This window comes from Oncorhynchus nerka, linkage group LG26 (genome assembly GCF_034236695.1).
Source record: "Oncorhynchus nerka isolate Pitt River linkage group LG26, Oner_Uvic_2.0, whole genome shotgun sequence".
NCBI classification, from domain to species: Eukaryota; Metazoa; Chordata; class Actinopteri; order Salmoniformes; family Salmonidae; genus Oncorhynchus; species Oncorhynchus nerka.
In genome coordinates this window covers 48952031-48968548 of record NC_088421.1, presented here as the reverse complement: position 1 = coordinate 48968548, position 16518 = coordinate 48952031, and the positions used below count along the sequence as shown (strand labels likewise).

The 16518-nt window shown below is 48.9% G+C and overlaps 1 protein-coding gene across 1 annotated transcript in view; it reads left to right on the top strand.

The window, feature by feature from the left end:
• Positions 1 to 16348, top strand: part of LOC135564791 (serine/threonine-protein kinase SMG1-like) — a 137286-nt gene extending 120938 nt beyond the window's left edge. Inside the window, 7 exon segments of the mRNA XM_065010850.1 lie at positions 3319 to 3498; positions 4983 to 5210; positions 6766 to 6989; positions 7103 to 7203; positions 8587 to 8763; positions 13496 to 13602; positions 14419 to 16348. Of these exon segments, the coding sequence (XP_064866922.1) occupies positions 3319 to 3498; positions 4983 to 5210; positions 6766 to 6989; positions 7103 to 7203; positions 8587 to 8763; positions 13496 to 13602; positions 14419 to 14496 (1095 nt within the window). The 3' untranslated portion in view covers positions 14497 to 16348.
• The last annotated feature ends 170 nt before the right edge of the window (positions 16349 to 16518 follow it).

The window sequence follows — 16518 nt, the reverse complement described above, 5'->3', positions numbered from 1 at the left end:
AGTCTCCACCTTCTGGGTTTAAGTCTCCACCTTCTGGGTTTACGTCTCCACCTTCTGGGTTTACGTCTCCACCTTCTGGGTTTACGTCTCCAATGGCACCCTATTCCCTGTATAGTCAGGGTTTTCTGGAAGAAAATTCAGAAAGGCCTGTTACCCAACACCCTGGTTGTATAGTCTAATGAAATGCACGAGGAAATGAATGAATGTGCCACGATTTTTAAACAAAGCCTGTGTGTCCATGTATGCTGATGATTCAACCGTCTACATGTCAGCCACCACATCTAAGGAAGTCACTGAAACCCTGAACAAGGAGTCTCAGTGTGTTTAGGAGTAGGTGACCAGTAATTAACTGCTCCTGATCCAAGAGATTTATATTTGGGACAAATCATTCCCTGAGCTGTAAGGAATGTGCTTTTTTAAAAATGTTTTAACATGGATAAGGCTCAACGCCTCTCCCCTATTTGACCTAAATATTTGTTGTGTATGTATTGATATGTAGGGTTATGTATCTTTTTTTTTTTAAATTAAGTGTTTTGTGCTTGAGCTGTTCTTGTCTGTAATGTTCTGTATTATGTTTCATGTTTTGTGTGGAACCCAGGAAGAGTAGCTTCTGCTTTCACAACCGCTAATGGGGATCTTAATGAAACGCCGCAAGAACAACAAGTGGATTTCAACTCTTCGTTACCATGTAAACGGGACGTGTAAATTCATTCACAGGAGAGACGATGAAGACTCGTATCATGCTCTCCCTCCTCCGTGAGAAGAAATTTGAGCGCAGCCAACCACAGTCTACAAAAATAACACCGGTACCGAGAGGCGGGGACAGAGAACAGACTGACAAAACAGCAGTGTTTCCCTGCCGACGCTCTGTGACTGACAGCCGACTGTCCTATCAACACTAGACGATACATATCGGTCATTCTAGCGGGAGAAGGCTAAACTGACATTTCTAACTAGTGATACATATCGGTCATTCTAGAGGGAGAAGGCTAAACTGACATTTCTGACTAGACGATACATATCGGTCATTCTAGAGGGAGAAGGCTAAACTGACATTTCTGACTAGTGATACATATCGGTCATTCTAGAGGGAGAAGGCTAAACGGACATTTCTGACTAGACGATACATATCGGTCATTCTAGAGGGAGAAGGCTAAACTGACATTTCTGACTAGACGATACATATCGGTCATTCTAGAGGGAGAAGGCTAAACTGACATTTCTGACTAGTGATACATATCGGTCATTCTAGAGGGAGAAGGCTAAACTGACATTTCTGACTAGTGATACATATCGGTCATTCTAGAGGGAGAAGGCTAAACTGACATTTCTGACTAGTGATACATATCGGTCATTCTAGAGGGAGAAGGCTAAACTGACATTTCTGACTAGTGATACATATCGGTCATTCTAGAGGGAGAAGGCTAAACTGACATTTCTGACTAGTGATACATATCGGTCATTCTAGTGGGAGAAGGCTAAACGGACATTTCTGACTAGACGATACATATCGGTCATTCTAGAGGGAGAAGGCTAAACTGACATTTCTGACTAGTGATACATATCGGTCATTCTAGAGGGAGAAGGCTAAACGGACATTTCTGACTAGACAATACATATCGGTCATTCTAGAGGGAGAAGGCTAAACTGACATTTCTGACTAGTGATACATATCGGTCATTCTAGAGGGAGAAGGCTAAACTGACATTTCTGACTAGTGATACATATCGGTCATTCTAGAGGGAGAAGGCTAAACTGACATTTCTGACTAGACGATACATATCGGTCATTCTAGAGGGAGAAGGCTAAACGGACATTTCTGACTAGACGATACATATCGGTCATTCTAGAGGGAGAAGGCTAAACTGACATTTCTGACTAGTGATACATATCGGTCATTCTAGAGGGAGAAGGCTAAACTGACATTTCTGACTAGTGATACATATCGGTCATTCTAGCGGGAGAAGGCTAAACTGACATTTCTGACTAGACGATACATATCGGTCATTCTAGAGGGAGAAGGCTAAACTGACATTTCTGACTAGACGATACATATCGGTCATTCTAGAGGGAGAAGGCTAAACTGACATTTCTGACTAGACGATACATATCGGTCATTCTAGCGGGAGAAGGCTAAACGGACATTTCTGACTAGTGATACATATCGGTCATTCTAGTGGGAGAAGGCTAAACGGACATTTCTGACTAGTGATACATATCGGTCATTCTAGAGGGAGAAGGCTAAACTGACATTTCTGACTAGACGATACATATCGGTCATTCTAGAGGGAGAAGGCTAAACGGACATTTCTAACTAGTGAATTTAAAAAGAAGAGAATAAAAAGAAGCCTAGTTAATTTATGAAGTGGAAAAAGTAGCCGGCTATACAATGAGTGTTATTTAGCCGACAGACGGCGCTGATGGAAAACAATGAGTGTTATTTAGCCGACAGACGGCGAGGATGGAAAACAATGAGTGTTATTTAGCCGACAGACGGCGAGGATGGAAAACAATGAGTGTTATTTAGCCGACAGACGGCGAGGATGGAAAACAATGAGTGTTATTTAGCCGACAGACGGCGAGGATGGAAAACAATGAGTGTAGTCCACATCTTTTGACCAGGGTTCAAGCTAGTAACTGTGTTCTTCAAGCCTGGCCCTGGAGAGCTATTTAAGATTATATTATTATTATATTATTCCCACTACCAGTTCACGTTCCTCAACTTTATTATTCCCAGTACCAGTTCACGTTCCTCAACTTTATTATTCCCAGTACCAGTTCACGTTCCTCAACTTTATTATTCCCAGTACCAGGTGACATTCCTCAACTTTATTATTCCCACTACCAGTTCACGTTCCTCAACTTTATTATTCCCAGTACCAGTTCACGTTCCTCAACTTTATTATTCCCAGTACCAGTTCACGTTCCTCAACTTTATTATTCCCACTACCAGTTCACGTTCCTCAACTTTATTATTCCCACTACCAGTTCACGTTCCTCAACTTTATTATTCCCACTACCAGTTCACGTTCCTCAACTTTATTATTCCCAGTACCAGTTCACGTTCCTCAACTTTATTATTCCCACTACCAGTTCACGTTCCTCAACTTTATTATTCCCACTACCAGTTCACGTTCCCCAACTTTATTATTCCCACTACCAGTTCACGTTCCTCAACTTTATTATTCCCATTACCAGTTCACGTTCCTCAACTTTATTATTCGCAGTACCAGGTGACATTCCTCAACTTTATTTTTCCCAGTACCAGGTGATGTTCCTGTGCTGTACCATACTGACATGTATTCTTCCTGTTTCCAGGTGACGTTCCTGTGCAGTACCATACTGAACTTTGAGGGCCTGCGGATGCGGACCCCTGAGGCCCTGAGCATGGACTCTGCTCTGTTTGAGCTGCTGAAGAGGTGCCAGCAGACCTGCTCCTACGCTGCCCAGTTCAACACCTCCGTCTCCTCCATAGAGCTACAGCTGCTGCACAGACTGGTGAGTACTGACCCTTAGCTACAGCCCCACAGACTGGTGAGTACTGAGCCCTTAGCTACAGCTCCACAGACTGGTGAGTACTGACCCTTAGCTACAGCTCCACAGACTGGTGAGTACTGACCCCTAGCTACAGCTCTACAGACTGGTGAGTACTGACCCTTAGCTACAGCTCCACAGACTGGTGAGTACTGACCCCTTAGCTACAGCTCCACAGACTGGTGAGTACTGACCCTTAGCTACAGCTGCTCCACAGACTGGTGAGTACTGACCCTTAGCTACAGCTGCTCCACAGACTGGTGAGTACTGACCCCTTAGCTACAGCTCCACAGACTGGTGAGTACTGACCCTTAGCTACAGCTCCACAGACTGGTGAGTACTGACCCTTAGCTACAGCTCCACAGACTGGTGAGTACTGACCCTTAGCTACAGCTGCTGCACAGACTGGTGAGTACTGACCCTTAGCTACAGCAGCTCCACAGACTGGTGAGTACTGACCCTTAGCTACAGCTCCACAGACTGGTGAGTACTGACCCTTAGCTACAGCTCCACAGACTGGTGAGTACTGACCCGTACTGACCCTTAGCTACAGCTCCACAGACTGGTGAGTACTGACCCTTAGCTACAGCTCCACAGACTGGTGAGTACTGACCCCTTAGCTACAGCTCCACAGACTGGTGAGTACTGACCCTTAGCTACAGCTGCTCCACAGACTGGTGAGTACTGACCCTTAGCTACAGCTCCACAGACTGGTGAGTACTGACCCTTAGCTACAGCTCCACAGACTGGTGAGTACTGACCCTTAGCTACAGCTCCACAGACTGGTGAGTACTGACCCTTAGCTACAGCTCCACAGACTGGTGAGTACTGACCCTTAGCTACAGCTCCACAGACTGGTGAGTACTGACCCTTAGCTACAGCTCCACAGACTGGTGAGTACTGACCCTTAGCTACAGCTCCACAGACTGGTGAGTACTGACCCTTAGCTACAGCTCCACAGACTGGTGAGTACTGACCCTTAGCTACAGCTCCACAGACTGGTGAGTACTGACCCTTAGCTACAGCTCCACAGACTGGTGAGTACTGACCCTTAGCTACAGCTCCACAGACTGGTGAGTACTGACCCTTAGCTACAGCTCCACAGACTGGTGAGTACTGACCCTTAGCTACAGCTCCACAGACTGGTGAGTACTGACCCTTAGCTACAGCTCCACAGACTGGTGAGTACTGACCCCTTAGCTAGAGCTCCACAGACTGGTGAGTACTGACCCCTTAGCTACAGCTCCACAGACTGGTGAGTACTGACCCCTTAGCTAGATCCCCACAGACTGGTGAGTACTGACCCCTAGCTACATCTCCAGGGACAGGGCTGATATAGGGGTACCAAATCCTACAGGAGGGTATCTCTCCAGGGACAGGACTGATATAGGGGTACCATTTGGGACTTTCCTTACTCTCCCATTTCTCCCATCTCTCCTCAAACTCAGAGCCCGGCGTTGGAGCTGCCCATCGGCAGCCCTGATTGGCTAGCTTGTGCCCAGAAGCAGCTGGACCAGGAGCTGGCTACCCAGGGTGCTGTGCAAGAGGAGCATGAGCAGCAGCTGGATGTCGCCACGGAATCACTGCAGCTATTGGTGGACAGCATCAAGGGCATCCTGTCCAATCACAACCGCCAGCTGGCTGACGTCAAACACCTTCTGAGGGCCATGGCCAAGGTATGGGCAGTGACACCCCAACAGGGAGACAGGTGTACAGATGCATGATACTCTATGGCCAAGGTATGGGCAGTGACACCCCAACAGGGAGACAGGTGTACAGATGCATGATACTCTATGGCCAAGGTATGGGCAGTGAGACTCCAACAGGGAGACAGGTGTACAGATGCATGATACTCTATGGCCAAGGTATGGGCAGTGACACTCCAACAGGGAGACAGGTGTACAGATGCATGATACTCTATGGCCAAGGTATGGGCAGTGACACTCCAACAGGGAGACAGGTGTACAGATGCATGATACTCTATGGCCAAGGTATGGGCAGTGACACTCCAACAGGGAGACAGGTGTACAGATGCATGATACTCTATGGCCAAGGTATGGGCAGTGACACTCCAACAGGGAGACAGGTGTACAGATGCATGATACTCTATGGCCAAGGTATGGGCAGTGACACTCCAACAGGGAGACAGGTGTACAGATGCATGATACTCTATGGCCAAGGTATGGGCAGTGACACTCCAACAGGGAGACAAGTGTACAGATGCATGATACTCTATGGCCAAGGTATGGGCAGTGACACTCCAACAGGGAGACAGGTGTACAGATGCATGATACTCTATGGCCAAGGTATGGGCAGTGACACTCCAACAGGGAGACAAGTGTACAGATGCATGATACTCTATGGCCAAGGTATGGGCAGTGACACCCCAACAGGGAGACAGGTGTACAGATGCATGATACTCTATGGCCAAGGTATGGGCAGTGACACCCCAACAGGGAGACAGGTGTACAGATGCATGATACTCTATGGCCAAGGTATGGGCAGTGACACTCCAACAGGGAGACAGGTGTACAGATGCATGATACTCTATGGCCAAGGTATGGGCAGTGACACCCCAACAGGGAGACAGGTGTACAGATGCATGATACTCTATGGCCAAGGTATGGGCAGTGACACCCCAACAGGGAGACAGGTGTACAGATGCATGATACTCTATGGCCAAGGTATGGGCAGTGACACTCCAACAGGGAGACAGGTGTACAGATGCATGATACTCTATGGCCAAGGTATGGGCAGTGACACCCCAACAGGGAGACAGGTGTACAGATGCATGATACTCTATGGCCAAGGTATGGGCAGTGACACCCCAACAGGGAGACAGGTGTACAGATGCATGATACTCTATGGCCAAGGTATGGGCAGTGACACCCCAACAGGGAGACAGGTGTACAGATGCATGATACTCTCAGCAATCCACTACGCAACTTTCACAATTATTTTATTTGTTAGAAACGCCTTCCTAACTGACCTGACCTCCGCCCACTCTGTTTGTCCCTGCGTGTCCCCCATACCGTAGCAGAGATGGTGGATAAATGAAGATGTCTTTTAATCAGGCTGTTTACTATAAGAAAAAAATGGTCGCTGTCCCGGTCTGCTTAAGGGGTGGCTCTTCCACATACCCCAATGCGATAACAGCTGGGTCTGGGTCTACTTAGTTCATTGACTGTAGATGAACCAGTGAAATGTCTTTCTCTTCGGTCTCTCCCGTAGGACGAGGAGAACGCGCTGGCGGAGGGGGAGGAAGTGACCTACGAGGGCAGCGTGCGCCAGTTCCTGTTGGAGTACAAGGCGTGGCAGGACAACGTGCAGATCGTGCTGTTCACTGTCGTCCAGGCAACGGGCCAGCCCCGAGGCGGAGGTGCCAGTCAGGAGGGGGTGGAGCTACTGCAGGAGATACCTGCTACCCTGAAGGAGCTACACACACAGAGCACCAGGTACACACACACACACACACACACACCCTGAATGAGCTAAAAACACCCCTACCCATACTGACAGTGGCCACCCTGTTCCTCCTCTCTGTCTCTCTGTCGGTCTCTGTCTTCAGTGTGTATAACGGCCTGGTTGGCTTTGCGTCTCCGTTGGTGACAGAGAGGGGTGGAGACTGTTCCAGCCCCACCTCTACAGCTCAGACCAGCTTCGCTGCAGGTAACTACACCTTCCTCATTGTGCGCTACCCTGGCTGAGGGCACCCTGCTCCCAATGTGGTGTACTACTATGAGCCCTAGATCAAAAGTAGAGCACTACATAGGGAATAGGGGGACCTTCGTTTAATGTGATAACCTGTGTTCAATACCAGAATGATTACTCTCTACTGTTCTCTTCTCTTTACGATCTTTCTCTCCTTCTTGCTCTTTCCTTTCCTCTCCCCCTTCTCTCTCTCCCCTTCTCTCTCTCCCCTTCTCTCTCTCCCCTTCTCTCTCTCCCCTTCTCTCTCTCCCCTTCTCTCTCTCTCCTTCTCTCTCTCCCCTTCTCTCTCTCCCCTTCTCTCTCTCTCCTTCTCTCTCTCCCCTTCTCTCTCTCTCCTTCTCTCTCTCTCCTTCTCTCTCTCTCCCTCCTTCTCTCTCTCTCCTTCTCTCTCTCTCTCTCTCTCTCTCTCTCTCTCTCTCTCTCTCCCCCTTCTCTCTCTCTCTCCCCCTTCTCTCTCTCTCTCTCCCCCTTCTCTCTCTCTCTCTCCCCCTTCTCTCTCTCTCTCTCTCTCTCTCCCCCCTTCTCTCTCTCTCTCTCTCTCTCTCCCCCTTCTCTCTCTCTCTCCCCCCTTCTCTCTCTCTCTCTCTCTCTCTCCCCTTCTCTCTCTCTCTCTCTCCTTCTCTCTCTCTCTCTCCTTCTCTCTCTCTCCCCCTTCTCTCTCTCTCTCTCTCCCCCTTCTCTCTCTCCCCCTTCTCTCTCTCTCTCTCTCTCCCCCTTCTCTCTCTCTCTCCCCCTTCTCTCTCTCTCCCCCTTCTCTCTCTCTCCCCCTTCTCTCTCTCTCTCCTCTCTCTCTCTCCCCCTTCTCTCTCTCTCTCTCTCCCCCTTCTCTCTCTCTCTCTCTCCCCCTTCTCTCTCTCTCTCTCTCCCCCCTCTCTCTCTCTCTCTCTCTCCCCCTTCTCTCTCTCTCTCTCTCCCCCTTCTCTCTCTCTCTCTCTCCCCCTTCTCTCTCTCTCTCCCCCTCTCTCTCTCTCTCTCCCCCTTCTCTCTCTCTCTCTCTCGCTCTCTCTCCCCTTCTCTCTCTCCCCTTCTCTCTCCCTCCTTCTCTCTCTCTCGCTCTCTCCTTCTCACTCTTTCCTTTCCTCTCCCCACTCTCACGCTCTTTCCCCTTCTCTCTCCCCTACTCTCTCCTCTCACTCTTTCCCCTCCCCACTCTCTCTCTCTCTCTCTCTCTCTCTCTCTCTCTCTCTCTCCTCTCTCTCCTTCTCTCTCTCTCTCTCCTTCTCTCTCTCGCGCTCTCTCTCTCTCCTCTTCTCTCTCTTTCCCCTTCTCTCTCTCTCTCCCCTTCTCTCTCCTCTCACTCTTTCCTTTCCACTCTCACGCTTTTTCCCCTTCTCTCCCCAGCGGTGAGGTGCAGTGGTGTGAAGACTCAGACGGACTCAATGTCCCAGAATTCACGCAAGCTCCTCCCCCGTAACCTTGGCACCCCGGCGGACACCCCACCCAGCGCTCAGACGATGACCAGCAAGGGTCTAAATCCCAGCCCCAAACGGGCTGTACGCGACCCCAAGACGGGACGAGGTATGACCCCTAACCTCCATCTAAACCCTGACCTCCAATTAATTGAGTCAATTATTAGAAGAAGCAGCAGTACTGCTGCCTAACTGTCCCAAATGGCCCCTATTCCATATAGACTGCTGCCTAACTGTCCCAAATGGCCCCCTATTCCATATAGACTGCTGCCTAACTGTCCCAAATGGGACCCTATTCCATATAGACTGCTGCCTAACTGTCCCAAATAGAACCCTATTCCATATAGACTGCTGCCTAACTGTCCCAAATAGAACCCTATTCCATATAGACTGCTGCCTAACTGTCCCAAATGGCCCCTATTCCATATAGACTGCTGCCTAACTGTCCCAAATAGAACCCTATTCCATATAGACTGCTGCCTAACTGTCCCAAATAGAACCCTATTCCATATAGACTGCTGCCTAACTGTCCCAAATGGCCCCCTATTCCATATAGACTGCTGCCTAACTGTCCCAAATGGGACCCTATTCCATATAGACTGCTGCCTAACTGTCCCAAATAGAACCCTATTCCATATAGACTGCTGCCTAACTGTCCCAAATGGGACCCTATTCCATATAGACTGCTGCCTAACTGTCCCCTCAGAACAGCCTCAATTCGTTGGGGCATGGACTCTACAAGATGTTGAAAGCGTTCCACAGGGATGCTGGCCCTTGTTGACTCTACAAGATGTTGAAAGCGTTCCACAGGGATGCTGGCCCTTGTTGACTCTACAAGATGTTGAAAGCGTTCCACAGGGATGCTGGCCCTTGTTGACTCTACAAGATGTTGAAAGCGTTCCACAGGGATGCTGGCCCTTGTTGACTCCACAAGGTGTTGAAAGCGTTCCACAGAGATGCTGGCCCATGTTGACTCTACAAGGTGTTGAAAGCGTTCCACAGGGATGCTGGCCCATGTTGACTCTACAAGGTGTTGAAAGCGTTCCACAGGGATGCTGGCCCTTGTTGACTCTACAAGGTGTTGAAAGCGTTCCACAGGGATGCTGGCCCATGTTGACTCTACAAGGTGTTGAAAGCGTTCCACAGGGATGCTGGCCCATGTTGACTCTACAAGGTGTTGAAAGCGTTCCACAGGGATGCTGGCCCATGTTGACTCTACAAGGTGTTGAAAGCGTTCCACAGGGATGCTGGCCCATGTTGACTCCAATACTTCCCACAGTTGTGTCCAGTTGGCTGGATGTCCTTTGGGTGGTGGACCATTCTTGATACACACAGGAAACTGTTGTGTGAAAAACCCAGCAGCGTTGCAGTTCTTGACACAAACCGGTGCACCTGGCACCTGCTATCCTACCCCGTCGTTCAAAGGCACTTAAATATGTTGTCTTGCCCATTCACCCTCTGAATGGCACACATACAGTTGTGGCCAAAAGTTTTGAGAATGACAAATATTAATTTCCACAAAGTTTACTGCCTCAGTGTCTTTGGATATTTTTGTCAGATGTTACTATGTAATACTGAAGTATAATTACAAGCATTTCATAAGTGTCAAAGGCTTTTATTGACAATCACATGAAGTTGAAGCAAAGAGTCAATATTTGCAGTGTTGACCCTTTTTTTCCAAGACCTCTGCAATCCGCACTGTCATGCTGTCAATTAACTTCTGGGCCACATCCTGACTGATGGCAGCCCATTCTTGCATCATCAATGCTTGGAGTTTGTCAGAATTTGTGGGTTTTGTTTGTCCACCCGCCTCTTGAGGATTGACCACAAGTTTTCAATGGGATTAAGGTCTGGGGAGTTTCCTGGCCATGGACTCAAAATATCGATGTTTTGTTCCCCGAGCCACTTAGTTATCACTTTTGCCTTATGGCAAGGTGCTCCGTGCTGGAAAAGGCATTGTTCATCACCAAACTGTTCCTGGATGGTTGGGAGAAGTTGCTCTCGGAGGATGTGTTGGTACCATTCTTTATTCATGGCTGTGTTCTTAGGCAAAATTGTGAGTGAGCCCACTCCCTTGGCTGAGAAGCAACCCCACACATGAATGGTCTCAGAATGCTTTACTGTTGGCATGATACAGGACTGATGGTAACGCTCATCTTGTCTTCTCCGGACAAGCTTTTTTCCCGGATGCCCCAAACAATCGGAAAGGGGATTCATCAGAGAAAATGACTTTACCCAGTCCAATCCCTGTACCTTTTGCAGAATATCAGTCTGTCCCTGATGTTTTTCCTGGAGAGAAATGGCTTCTTTGCTGCCCTTCTTGACACCAGGCCATCCTCCAAAAGTCTTCACCTCACTGTGTGTGCAGATGCACTCACACCTGCCTGCTGCCATTCCCGAGCAAGCTCTGTACTGGTGGTGCCCCGATTCCACAGCTGAATCAACTTTAGGAGACGGTCCTGGAGCTTGCTGCACTTTCTTGGGCGCCCTGAAGTCTTCTTCACAACAATTGAACTGCTCTCCTTGAAGTTCTTGATGATCCGATAAATGGTTGATTTAGGGGCAATCTTACTGGCAGCAATATCCTCGCTTGTGAAGCCTTTTTTGTGCAAAGCAATGATGACGGCACGTGTTTCCTTGCAGGTAACCATGGTTGACAAAGGAAGAAAAATGATTCCAAGCACCACCCTCCTTTTGAAGCTTCCAGTCTGTTATTCAAACAATCTGCATGACAGAGTGATCTCCAGCCTTGTTCTTATCAACACTCACACCTGTGTTAACAAGAGAATCACTGACATGATGTCAGCTGGTCCTTTTGTGGCAGGGCTGAAATGCAGTGGAAATGTTTTTGGGGGATTCAGTTCATTTGCATGGCAAAGAGGGACTTTACAATTGATTTGCAATTCATCTGATCACTCGTCATAACATTCTGGAGTGTATGCAAATTGCCATCATACAAACTGAGGCAGAAGACCTCCGTTAATTCATGTCATTCTCAAACCTTTTGGCCACGACTGTACACAATCCATGTCTCAATTGTCTCAAGACTTTAAAATCCTTATTTAACCAGGTCTCCCCCCTTCGTCTATACTGATTATAACAAGTGACATCAATATGTGTGTATATATATTTATATTTTATTTAACTAATCAAGTCAGTTAAGAATAAATTCTTATTTACAATGACGGCCATACCCGGACGACGCTGGGCCAATTGTGCACCACCCTATGGGGACTCCCAATCACAGACGGTTGTGATACAGCCTGGATTCAAACCAAGGTGTCTGTAGTGACACCTCAAGCACTGAGATGCAGTGTCTTAGACCGCTGTGCCACTCTGTAAATAAAATATAAAAAGTAACACAATAACATAACAATAGCTAGCTTATATACAGGGGGTACCGGTACCGAGTCAATGTGGAGGATATATACAGGGGGTACCGGTACCGAGTCAGTGTGGAGGTTATATACAGGGGGTACCGGTACCGAGTCAGTGTGGAGGCTATATACAGGGGGCACCGGTACTGAGTCAGTGTGGAGGCTATATACAGGGGTACCGGTACCGAGTCAGTGTGGAGGCTATATACAGGGGCACCGGTACTGAGTCAGTGTGGAGGCTATATACAGGGGTACCGGTACCGAGTCAGTGTGGAGGCTATATACAGGGGCACCGGTACTGAGTCAGTGTGGAGGTTATATACAGGGGTACCGGTACCGAGTCAGTGTGGAGGCTATATACAGGGGGCACCGGTACTGAGTCAGTGTGGAGGTTATATACAGGGGCACCGGTACTGAGTCAGTGTGGAGGCTATATACAGGGGCACCGGTACTGAGTCAGTGTGGAGGTTATATACAGGGGGCACCGGTACTGAGTCAGTGTGGAGGCTATATACAGGGGCACCGGTACCGAGTCAGTGTGGAGGCTATATACAGGGGGCACCGGTACTGAGTCAGTGTGGAGGTTATATACAGGGGGTACCGAGTCAGTGTGGAGGTTATATACAGGGGGCACCGGTACCGAGTCAGTGTGGAGGCTATATACAGGGGGCACCGGTACCGAGTCAGTGTGGAGGCTATATACAGGGGGTACCGGTACCGAGTCAGTGTGGAGGTTATATACAGGGGGTACCGAGTCAGTGTGGAGGCTATATACAGGGGGTACCGGTACCGAGTCAGTGTGGAGGCTATGTACAGGGGGCACCGGTACCGAGTCAGTGTGGAGGCTATATACAGGGGGTACCGGTACCGAGTCAGTGTGGAGGCTATATACAGGGGGTACCGGTACCGAGTCAGTGTGTGGGGGAACAGGTTGGTTGACACCGCCTATTATAGAGGTTCTGGGTGGCAGAAAGCTTGGCCCCTGTGATGTACTGGGCCGTACACACTACCCTCTGTAGCACCTTATGGTCAGATGCCGAGCAGTTGCCATACCAGGCAGTGATGCAACCGGTCAAGATGCTCTCAATGGTGCAGCTGTCAAACTTTTTGAGGATCTGGGGACCCATGCTAAATCTGATGTGGTGGTTGACTCTGACGTGGTGATGTGTGGTGACTCTGACGTGGTGATGTGTGGTGACTCTGACGTGGTGGTGTGTGGTGACTCTGACGTGGTGGTGTGTGGTGACTCTGACGTGGTGATGTGTGGTGACTCTGACGTGGTGGTGTGTGGTGACTCTGACGTGGTGGTGTGTGGTGACTCTGACGTGGTGGTGTGTGGTGACTCTGACGTGGTGGTGTGTGGTGACTCTGACGTGGTGGTGTGTGGTGACTCTGACGTGGTGGTGTGTGGTGACTCTGACGTGGTGACTCTGACGTGGTGGTGTGTGTCTGTGTGTGCTGCAGCTGTCCAGGAGAGGAACTCGTACGCGGTGAGCGTGTGGAAGAGGGTGAAAGCCAAGCTGGAGGGGAGAGACGTGGACCCCAGCAGGAGGATGAGTGTCACTGAGCAGGTAACTGCACACTGAGCAGCCAGCTACACACTGCTTTACACACTGAGCAGGCAGCTACACACTGCTTTACACACTGAGCAGGCAGCTACACACTGCTTTACACACTGAGCAGGCAGCTACACGCTGCTTTACACACTGAGCAGGCAGCTACACACTGCTTTACACACTGAGCATGCAGCTACACACTGCTTTACACACTGAGCATGCAGCTACACACTGAGCAGGCAGCTACACACTGAGCAGGCAGCTACACACTGAGCAGGCAGCTACACACTGAGCAGGCAGCTACACACTGCTTTACACACTGAGCAGGCAGCTACACACTGCTTTACACACGGAGCAGGCAGCTACACACTGAGCAGGCAGCTACACACTGAGCAGGCAGCTACACACTGCTTTACACACTGAGCAGGCAGCTACACTGCTTTACACACTGAGCAGGCAGCTACACACTGCTTTACACACTGAGCAGGCAGCTACACACTGAGCAGGCAGCTACACACTGCTTTACACACTGAGCAGGCAGCTACACACTGCTTTACACACTGAGCAGGCAGCTACACACTGAGCAGGCAGCTACACACTGCTTTACACACTGAGCAGGCAGCTACACACTGAGCAGGCAGCTACACACTGCTTTACACACGGAGCAGGCAGCTACACACTGCTTTACACACTGAGAAGGTGCAGTTCACTTTCCTCCTCCTTTGCCTTATCCCGGTCTCTCTCTCTCTCCTCTCCTCCTGCTCTCCCTCTCCTCCTCTTCCATCCCTCTCTCCCCTACCTGTCTCCCCACCTCTCCTCTCTCCTCTCCAGGTGGACTGTGTGATAAAGGAGGCCACCAATGTGGACAACCTGTCCCAGCTGTACGAGGGCTGGACAGCCTGGGTGTGAATGGGGTCTCCCTGTGGTGCATCTCTTTGGTTCCAGCACACAACAGAGCCTCGCAGAGGGAGGGTTAGCCATCCAACCCAACCTCCAGACCAGACACCCGGATACGTACATACCCTGTTACCCACCTGCCCTGTTCTGGCAGGGTTAGGGTTAGGTGTGTCTGTCTGGGCCTGGGGGGTGAAGGAAGGAGAGGAGGAGCCACTGGAGCAGCAGCACCCAACCGTGCCACACGCTGATGGGGAAGGAGGGGGAGAGGGGGGGGGTTCAAGATACTCCCCCCACCCCGATATAACCTCCTAGGGGTCCACCATGGAGCCCCTACTCCCGTACCGTAGCAGCACTAGAGCTGTCTGTCTGCCTGGCTGATTGGCTGGCTAAACCCAGTCCCACCCAACCTGCCACCTGGCTATAGACCAAGCTAACACAACCAGCTAAATGGTCACTCTGCAGTCTGTCTGCAGCCAGATCTGACCACTCTGCTTGTCTGTACGGGTGGGGGGGTCTGTCTGAGACAGGAAGGGGAGCAGAAGTATTGGTAGGGAAGGTATGGTGATAAGGCCCTCCCCCTCTACACTATGTTTTGAATAACCTTTACCCTCCCCTAATGAAAACCACCACCCTCCACTCACTGTTACCACCGATGACAACCCCCCCCTTTAACAGCTGAGCTGGTTTACCCAGCAATGCCGTTGGGTTTGGACCTCATTCAAAGGGGCGGAGAAAGGGGAGGCTTTGCCAGATGTGGTCTGAAGAGCTGATTGGCTGCACCTGTTTTGAAACCAATCTCCCTGATGGTACAGTGATTCTGATTGGCCAGCGACTGAGCTGAGTGATTTGTGACTGGGCAGGTGTGGAGTGGGGGGGAAGGGAAGGGAAGAATCTGTTGGCTCAGTGGGACTCCATCCAAAGCCTGAGAGGGGAAATGATTTCAGGAAATAAAATAGTGTAATCAGACTGTCTTTTTTTCTTTCTTTTTTCTTCTCTAAAACATTTATTGTAAAAACTGAAGAAAAAACATACTTATTTTACAAAGCTCTTTAGAAATTGTGTATCACACAAGTTTGACATTATAAATGGATTATCAAATGGAGATGGGTTTTTTTGTGGGGAGAAGATTCACAGTCGTGTGGCGTTGTCTTTTTATTCATATGTTTCGGCACTGCGTAACGATGTGCCTCAAGTTAACTAATCCTATTGTCTGAAGTTACCTTTTATTTATTTTTTGAGGGGAGTTAAGATTTCGGGATTGACTGAGAAAGGATGACAACGTGGTCAAAGTTCTAGCTAGTTACTATCTGAACCCTTGGTCTACGTCCCAAACAGTACCATATCCCCTATACAGTGCACTACTTTTGACCAGAGACATATATGGGTCAAAGGTCGTGCCCTAAATAGGGAATAGGGTGCCATTTGGAATGCAAGCCTTGACCTGAGAGAAATCCATGTAATAATCATTTTTCTTCCATCTTTATTCATATCTGTTGTATTTTGTAGGCTTCTCTCCTCCCTATTCCCTTGTTTAGAAAAGCTTTAGACTAGATTGATTCCCTTTTTTGACTTGCTGCCTTGCCTGTGAGTGAGTAGTACTAGTAGTAGTAGTAGTAGTAGTAGTAGTAGTAGTAGTAGCCTTCCTTCCTGATATGGGATGTATACTCTCCCAGCTTGTGTTTTACTGATCCTTACTGACTGACCCTCTAGTTTTACCTTTTTAGTGGGAGAAATAAGTAGAATAGATAAGTAAAGGAATAGATAAGTAAATGAGTAGTGGGTGTTTTTTGATGATAGTGCAAAACTGCTATTTCTTAAAGGTTTTATTGGATTTAGTTTGAAATAAAATTGCATTTAAAATGGTTGTCTGTTTCCGTCTCTTGCATATGTTCTGCAAATACAAAACAGTTCATAAATGGGTGTATTTTTTATTTTATTTGATTAACTAGGCAAGTCAGTTAAGAACAAATTCTTATTTATAATGATGTTCTACACTGGCAAAACCCGGACGACAATTGTGTGCCGCCCTATGAG